This window comes from Notothenia rossii (assembly GCF_949606895.1).
Source record: "Notothenia rossii genome assembly, chromosome: 4".
NCBI lineage: Eukaryota > Metazoa > Chordata > Actinopteri > Perciformes > Nototheniidae > Notothenia > Notothenia rossii.
In genome coordinates, this window is record NC_136902.1 from 72235418 (window position 1) to 72244429 (window position 9012).

Consider the following 9012-nt stretch of genomic DNA (forward strand, 5'->3'; position numbering starts at 1 on the left):
GTATACGGCCTTCTTGGAGACCCTGGAAAGAGTCCTGTATGGGGCTCCTGAAGGGGACTCTTTAATCTTGCTGGGAGACTTCAACGCACATGTGGGCAATGATGGAGACACTTGGAGGGGAGTGATTGGGAGGAACGGCCCCCCTGATCTGAACCGGAGTGGTGGTTTGTTACTGGACTTCTGTGCTAGTCATGGATTGGCCATAACAAACACCATGTTCGAACATAAGGATGCTCATAAGTGTACGTGGTACCAGAGCACCCTAGGCAGAAGGTCCATGATCGATTTGGTTATCGTATCATCGGACCTGAGGCCGTATGTTTTGGACACTCGGGTAAAGAGAGGGGCGGAGTTGTCAACTGATCACCATCTGGTGGTGAGTTGGGTCGAGTGGCGGGGGAAGCCTCTGGATAGACCTGGTAAGCCCAAACGTGTAGTTCGGGTGAACTGGGAACGTCTGGAGGAGGCCCAAGTTCAGGAGGCCTTCAACTCACACCTCCGGCGGAGCTTTTCGGGCATTCCTGTGGAGGTTGGGGACATTGAACCAGAGTGGTCGGTGTTCAAAGCCTCTATTGCCGAAGCCGCGGCGGGGAGCTGTGGTCTCAAGGTCCTAGGTGCCTCAAGGGGCGGTAACCCTCGAACCTCCTGGTGGACACCGGTGGTCAGGGAAGCCGTCCGACTGAAGAAGGAGGCCTTCAGGGATTTGTTATCTCGGGGGACTCCCGAGGCAGTTGCAAGGTACCGACAGGCCCGAAGGGCAGCAGCCTCAGCCGTGGCCGAGGCAAAGCAGCGGGTGTGGGAGAAGTTCGGAGAAGACATGGAAAAAGACTTTCGGGCGGCACCAAAGTTGTTCTGGAAAACTGTCCGACACCTCAGGAGGGGGAAGCAGGGAACCATCCAAGCTGTGTACAGTAAGGATGGGACGTTGTTGACCTCAACTGATGGAGTGTTAGGGCGTTGGAAGGAGCACTTTGAGGAACTCCTGAACCCGACAACTCCGCCCTCTATGTTAGAGGCAGAGCTGGAGTATGAAGGGGGATCGACACCAATCTCCCGGGGGGAGGTCACTGAGGTCGTCAAACAACTTCACAGTGGCAAAGCCCCGGGGGTGGATGAGATCCGCCCAGAAATGCTGAAGGCTCTGGGTGTTGAGGGACTGTCATGGTTGACACGTCTCATCAACGTTGCGTGGAAGTCGGAAACAGTACCGAAGGAGTGGCAGACCGGAGTGGTGGTTCCCCTTTTCAAAAAGGGGGATCAGAGGGTGTGTGCCAATTACCGAGGCATCACACTACTCAGCCTCCCCGGGAAAGTTTACTCTAAGGTACTCGAAAGGAGGGTCAGGCCGATTGTCGAACCTCAGATTGAGGAGGAACAATGCGGATTCCGTCCTGGTCGTGGAACGACGGATCAGCTTTTTACTCTCGCAAGGATCCTGGAGGGGGCCTGGGAGTATGCTTATCCAGTCTACATGTGTTTTGTAGACTTGGAGAAGGCGTATGACCGGGTTCCCAGGGAGTCACTGTGGGAGGTGCTGCGGGAGTATGGGGTGAGGGGGTCTCTACTCAGGGCCATCCAATCTCTGTACTCCCAAAGCGAGAGCTGTGTCCGTGTCCTCGGCAGTAAGTCGGACCCATTTCAGGTGAGGGTTGGCCTCCGCCAGGGCTGCGCTTTGTCACCAATCCTGTTTGTAATATACATGGATCGGATTTCGAGGCGTAGTCGTGGGGGAGGGGGTCTGCAGTTCGGTGGACTAAGGATTGCACCACTGCTTTTTGCAGATGATGTGGTTCTGATGGCTTCATCGGTCTGCGACCTTCAGCACTCACTGGATCGGTTCGCAACCGAGTGTGAAGCGGCTGGGATGAGGATCAGCACCTCCAAATCTGAGGCCATGGTTCTCAGCAGGAAACCGATGGACTGTCCACTCCAAGTAGGGAATGAGTCCTTACCCCAAGTGAAGGAGTTCAAGTATCTCGGGGTCTTGTTCTCGAGTGAGGGAACAATGGAGCGTGAGATGGGTCGGAGAATCGGAGCAGCGGGAGCGGTACTGCAGTCTCTTTACCGCACCGTTGTGACGAAAAGGGAGCTGAGCCAGAAGGCAAAGCTCTCTGTCTACCGGGCCATTTTCGTTCCTACCCTCACCTATGGTCATGAAGGATGGGTCATGACCGAAAGAACGAGATCGCGGGTACAAGCGGCCGAGATGGGTTTTCTCCGCAGGGTGGCTGGTGTCTCCCTTAGGGATAAGGTGAGAAGTTCGGTCATCCGGGAGGGACTCGGAGTTGAACCGCTCCTCCTTCGCGTCGAAAGGAGCCAGTTGAGGTGGTTCGGGCACCTAGTTAGGATGCCACCTGGGCGCCTCCCTAGGGAGGTGTTCCAGGCACGTCCAGCTGGGAAGAGACCAAGGGGTAGACCTAGAACCAGATGGAGGGATTATATCTCTTCTCTGGCCTGGGAGCGCCTTGGGATCCCCCAGTCAGAGCTGGTTGATGTGGCCAGGGAAAAGAAAGTTTGGGGCTCTCTGCTGGAACTGCTACCTCCGCGACCCGACCACGGATAAGCGGGAGAAGATGGATGGATGGATGGATGTCACACTGTGGGAAACGATATTTCGATATTTCTGGATGTATAACACATGTAGAATTTTTGACAATAAAGCTGAATTTGACTTTCGCGTGCTTGCATATTTTAACACAGCTTTTCATTTTAGCCACACTGAATTTAACTAGAAGTCATGGCTGTGTCAATTACCAGTCTGATATCGTTTTACAAAGATGACAAGAAGAGTGTAGATAGAGGAGAGAACCACTACAAGTCAGGACATGTAACAGTGCAGCCTAGATGAAGGTGTGCTTACCGGTGTTGTCAGGGCTAGCATGAGGGACAAGGTTTATAGTGTCGGTGAGTAGTGATAGCAAGAGTACCGTTAACCTTTTAAGACCGAGTTAATTTATTCACATTAATTCCCATCAACAAATCAATTGTATGTGTCACACGAAATCTTTATTAGGCAAGGCAAGGCAAGTTTATTTATATAGCACTTTTCAACACAAGGCAATTCAAAGTGCTTTACAAAAATTGAAAGACATTAAGAAAATGGCATTTAAAATCAGTCATTAAAAAGAAAAGCTAATAAAATAAACATTCAAAGAAAAAATACATGGATAAAAGTTACAGTGCAGTCTAAGATATGAATAGTTCAATTAAAAGCAGCGACAAAAAGAAAAGTCCTCAGCCTGGATTTAAAAGTAGTAAGTTGCAGCGGACCAGCAGGTTTCTGGGAGTTTGCTCCAGATATTTGGAGCATAATAACTAAATGCTGCTTTACCATGTTTAGTTCTGACTCTGGGGACAGAAAGCTGACCCGTCCCTGAAGACCTGAGAGATCTGGATGGTTCATAATTTAGCAGGAGGTCAGAAATGCATTTTGGTCCTAAACCATTCAGTGCTTTATAGACAGCAGCAGTATTTTGAAATCTATTCTTTGACACACAGGAAGCCAGTGTAAAGACTTCAGAACTGGAGCGATCTGATCCACTTTCTTAGTGTCAGTGAGGAACCAGTGTAAAGACTTCAGAACTGGAGCGATCTGATCCACTTTCTTAGTGTCAGTGAGGAACCAGTGTAAAAACTTCAGAACAGGAGTGATGTGATCCTCTTTTTTAGTGTTAGTGAGGACTCGAGCAGCGGTGTTCTGAATCAGCTGCAGCTTTCTAATAGATTTTTTAGTGAGACCTGTGAAGACACCATTGCAGTAGTCTAGTCTACTGAAGATAAAAGCATGGACACATTTTTCCAAATCCTGCTGTGACATTAGTCTTTTAATCCTAGATATGTTCTTTAGGTGATAGTAAGCTGATTTAGTAACTGTTTTAATGTGACTGTTGAAACCAATAACAAATTTAACCCGCTGACAAGAGAGCCCACCTCCGAAGATCGTGACTGGCTGAAGGACAGACTCGGGGGCAGGTTCTCAGGAATTTCTTGGCTTCTCTCCCCCGAGCCAGAAGAGGAACACTACAGCTTGGAAACACTTACTGTTCCTGAAATTATCAAATCTGTTGGGCATCAGGGACCTGAGGCAATTGTGGCAAGCATGGCATTGTCTGAAGAGCAACAGAGGGCAATTCAGGTGGCTACCACTGGTCAGCGAACCAACCCAAACTGGCATTTGTTCAGGAAAGGAAGGTTGACTGCCAGCAACTTTGGAGCTGTCCTGAGGTCAAAGCGTGTGACTGCTTCCTTTATTGCCAGGGTGCTAGGGCAACAACAGGCCCTTGATGGTGTTTTGTCTGTACAGTGGGGGACTATGAATGAATGTGAGGGTGTCAGGGCATTCACCACTGCAACTCAGATGCAGGTCCATGAGTCAGATTTGTGGCTCTCCCTATCAGGATTGTTGGGGGCATCTCCGGATGGTCAGGTAGGGTCTTCCGCTGTGCTGGAGGTAAAGTGTCCCTACGGAGCCAGGGAAATGACAATTAGTGAAGCATTGCGAATCAAGGGCTTCTGTGTCAGTAAGGAAGGAGAAACATTCAGCCTGCGTGAGGAACATCCTTACTGGCACCAAGTGCAAGGTCAGCTTCACCTCACTGCAAGGAAGAAGAAATAAAAAAATTGTGAATTGTTTTTAATTTACCTTTACTCGCCTTTGCAATGTTGTGGTTGTTAGAGTGTTAGGTTTCCTGTCAGCTCATCTGTTAGGAAGATATAAAATATAGTTTCATGGAAGTCACACCGTCACATATACTGTAAGAGCATTAAGACATACAGTACATAGGCTAAAACAAAAAATCTAAAGATATAACCTTGCACTTTGATAAGTCTCGTGAACATTTTCACTATTTTGACATTTTTATAGATGAAAATTGAACTAAAGAAATAAATGGTAGATTAATCCATATTGAAAAAAGGTGTCAGCTGCTACACTAATTATAATAGTTATATTTCTTAATTAATTAAGATAAGATATTACTGTATTGATCCCAATTTGGGAAATGTTTGTGTTGCAGCAGCATAACAAGAAAAACAAAATATAAGTTATTATATATACAAAAGTATGTGAGGGATGGAATATTAAATTGAATATAAATGTAAAATGTACATGTGATTTTACGTCCAAGAGAAGCTATGGAGCAGAGAGTTCTCTGCCAGCCAGAGGTGATTTGTTATTAGTTCAATATGTCAAACTAATTTCCCTGATTACAATCTTTAGTTGAAACGTTATGCTGCTTGTACTAATAAGACTTATCATATAAGCCACACAGGTTTTAATAGGATGTATTCATTATCTTTACTTATGTTGCGGTCTTTTCAGCAGTGCCATCTCTATATACAGTCACTATCCATTATTTACATTTCACCGTGACATGGACAAAAATGTAACGTCAGCTTACCTCATGGCACGAATCCAGACTCTCCTTTGGAAAACATTGGCCGGGAAACGATAGAACAAGCACGTTTCATGCGAAGACCTGTGGCTGCAACCCGGAGCAAAGCAACAAACCATTGCGTAGCTAACTAGTAGCGCTAGCTTTAGCTAACGTTAGCCAACGAAACGAACTGCCAAGTAAAATTGGAAAACACTGGTAATTAATTATTCTATAATTTGTAAAACTACGGTGTTAAAAACGATAATTTCCGACGGGGTGGAACCGTTCAAATCCAGTTTTGGACAGTCTGCCGTGGTTCCATCCCATTTCAAAGTATTGTTCGACGCTCTGCGTAACCCTCGGCACACACTCTCCAATCACAGAGCTTGAGGACTATCACGGGGTTTGTTAAGCGAAGCGGAGAGAATACTTACTTCCGGGTGTACAATTCTCTAAAAGCAACTAGGCTACTATGAGCTGCTCCGACCCTCGGTACTGACGGACTCCAACTTGTGTTTATTAATCAAACAAATAAATAAACACAAAGATAATTATGTGTTATTGTTGAGTAAATAACAGTGTGTGGTTTAGAAAAGAATACAAAATGAGAGGAAAAAAACGCAGAAACAATACAGATTTCAGTATTCTGAGCCCCTACTCTCCCCATAACTGACAGCAACAAAAGTCCTACATTATTCAATTAAAATAAAGAAATAAAAACAATAAGTGTGGCTTGATATTGAGTTAGAAAAAGGTTGATAAACGCTGTGAGAATGGATCTGCGGGTAGCATTCGCTCGCGATCTCAAGTCGTCTACAACATACGTTTAGGGAGCTATATGCCTATGGACATCCCGGAAAGTTTAAAATGTACGCTAAGGGCCGCCCCCTTGCGTTGGAAAAAGCCGACACAGGGGACTTGACATAACGTCAACATAAGCCGACCTGGGAGTGAGGATGTGTTGACTAATTCACTGCTACTCACATTTGTCCTTTAACAGAACAGAACAAATATTTCATTAGTTATCAAAATAATTTCAGAAATGCCTAAATGTAGAAGGATTTTTTGTTAACAAGAAACTAATGCATGTCTTAAAACTGACTTTTTGATGTGGTCAGACAGCAACATTAGGCTATCTAGGCTCAATAGTTGAGTTTCTTATAAGATCCCATTCTACTATAAACTGTGTAATTTAACAATCATATTATATTTTTAGATGCAAGCCAAACCATAAGAATTAAATATAGTCGTTTTTTCTGGGTTTATAACTTTCTTTCTTTTTTATTAGCCACTTATAAATGCTTTTACCAACTGCTTCAACAAATACTGCAACAGGATCCTAAGTCCCCATGCACTGAAATATGTTAATGACAAAAATGATGGTGTATGACGATAGCATGTAAATAATGCATCTCTGGAGGAATCTGGCATGAATCAAAGAGACGTGAACGGGGCCAAACACTTCAGATAAGGGAAGAACATCTCAGAGATGTTGTTCATCATCAAGTTTAATGATAACAAGAACTGAAATCTGATGAGCACATTCTTAGGTGAGGGGAGAGCTATTTTATTCTAAAGGTTATATGTGTGTTGAATACAGTATAAATAGTATGTTCAAATGGGTGGATTCAAATGGTATACAATTGTATATTTACAAATGTGAGGTTTTACTTTAATTATCCAGCATTTACTTATTCACAGTACCCTGCTCTTTAGCTACGTTGTATTCTTATTCCTTTTCAATTGTCATTGTGGTTTTTTGAGGATGTCCTTTTTTTGTGTACACAGATTTAATGTTGTTTTTTTTCTTACAGGTTTGCGAGAGAGGTTTGCTTAATAGTGCATATTTGCAGAATGCATACATGCAATGCAACTTCACACACAAGCCTCTCTGTGATCATCAAGGTGTGTGTGGTCGTCCCTTTCTTCTGCGTCTTCCTCTGTTGCATTGTTGTCATGCTGCGCATCTTTGCAACTAACAGGCACTTCCTGGACAACTCCCGTTATATCCTGTTTGCCTACATGCTGTTTAATGACACTCTCCAGCTCTTGTCCTCTGTGATCCTTTTCCTCTTGGTCATGTGTTTGGTAACATTTCCTACTGTCTACTGTGTTCCTCTGCTGTTACTTTCCGCTTCCACATTCATGAACACAACTTTAATCCTGGCCACTATGTCACTGGAGCGTTATGTGGCGATCATCTACCCACTGCAGCGCCCAGCCGCCTGGCACTCTGACCGTATCTGGATCATAATTCTGTCCATTTGGTTTCTCAGCTTTATTTTCCCTATCATTGAATACTCTATTGGGGAAAGAGATCCTGCTGTGGATATCCTCTCCACACCTGTGCTCTGCAAACCCATTTATATCAACTCATCTCCAATCCAGGCATTGTTGCAAGCTGCTGTTAGTATTCTCTTCTTTGCAGTAGCATCTGTTGTTATCCTCTTTACATACATACAAATCCTGCTGAAAACAAGAAAGATGAGACAGGATAAGGTTTCTGCGAGCAAAGCGAAACACACTGTGCTGCTGCACGGCTTTCAGCTGCTCCTGTGCATGTTGGCCTTCACTCTTCCCATCACTGAAAGTATCATGGCGCCACATGTCAGCTGGCCACCAGAGGATATCGCCTTTTTTAATTATTTCTGTTTCATCCTTATACCACGCTTTCTCAGCCCACTAATCTACGGCTTTAGAGATCAGACGCTCAGGGACTGCTTAGGGAGAACCTTTCTCTGCTGCTCAAACAAAGCCAACCCAGTGTAAGGGGCAGGCTGCAGAACAATTTACCTGTTTCTGGAGCTGGCTTATTTAGTTTTGAGTTCTCAAATGTAATGCACAAATGTATTTGTGATGCTTAAACAGGGTTTCTGCAGGTTTTTGGATCATCATCATTGAGAAAAGTTCCATGAAAAGAGTTTTAAGTCCTAATTAAAAGTATTCTATTCAAGCAATGTAGTAATTAACAATACTTTTGAGAAGCTTCATAAAGCTCATGTGCAAGTGCTGAATTTTTTCAGAAACTTCAATACGTTTGAATGAATTACTATTGTTTTCAGTCTGATAAATCCATTCATCCATTTTATACTAATGTTCTGTATCCAAGTCACATTCATTTAATTAATTATAAGAAATTATTTTACACAAATCTGGGAAATTAATCTCTGGTAACCTCTAAAAAGCAATTGTAGAAACCTTGGCACTTTAGCTGACAAGATCAACAGCTGGTTATAGATTGACTGCTGTTAAACATAAACCAGGCACTGACGGTTTTTGTGTCAGCAGCATCAGAAAAGAGAATTAAATTGTATGACTGAATTTTTTAGCCACCACTTGAGAATTGCCTTCTTTTTTATTTAAAAAATGTCTAATGTCCATCTTCAGAAACTCCGTGTCCGCGGCTGACAGTTTAAAGTTTAAACACTGTCACAGAGGAGAGGTACGTACCTAGCAGCGCCATATATATGGCGCTGGTACCTAGCAGCCAATAAAACACGTTTATTTCCATGCAACTCTCTGATTGGTCTGGTGGTGTCTTGCCTCTGTTGCATTCACTGAACACGGGAAATTACAATTCTGCCGTCCTCTAGGTAAAGTATGGTTAATGCATTATATTATTGAGGGAGAATTTGTC

General features: G+C 44.1%; 1 protein-coding gene and 1 long non-coding RNA gene across 2 annotated transcripts; one reads left to right on the forward strand and one right to left on the reverse strand.

Annotated features, from left to right (window-relative positions):
* Positions 1-2998: 2998 nt before the first annotated feature.
* On the reverse strand, positions 2999-5654 carry LOC307038011. Its single transcript, XR_013807850.1, has 3 exons — positions 5400-5654; positions 4653-4700; positions 2999-4461 (listed from the first exon to the last, which is right to left on the reverse strand). It is a non-coding gene; the product is annotated as an uncharacterized lncRNA (long non-coding RNA).
* A 1593-nt stretch (positions 5655-7247) lies between these two features.
* On the forward strand, positions 7248-8144 carry LOC307034903 (odorant receptor 131-2-like; the record flags this gene model as incomplete). The annotated part of the gene is made up of 1 exon (XM_079673829.1): positions 7248-8144. Exon 1 carries the CDS (start codon positions 7332-7334, stop codon positions 8142-8144), a length of 813 nt encoding a protein of 270 aa, XP_079529955.1. The 5' UTR covers positions 7248-7331.
* Positions 8145-9012: the final 868 nt, after the last annotated feature.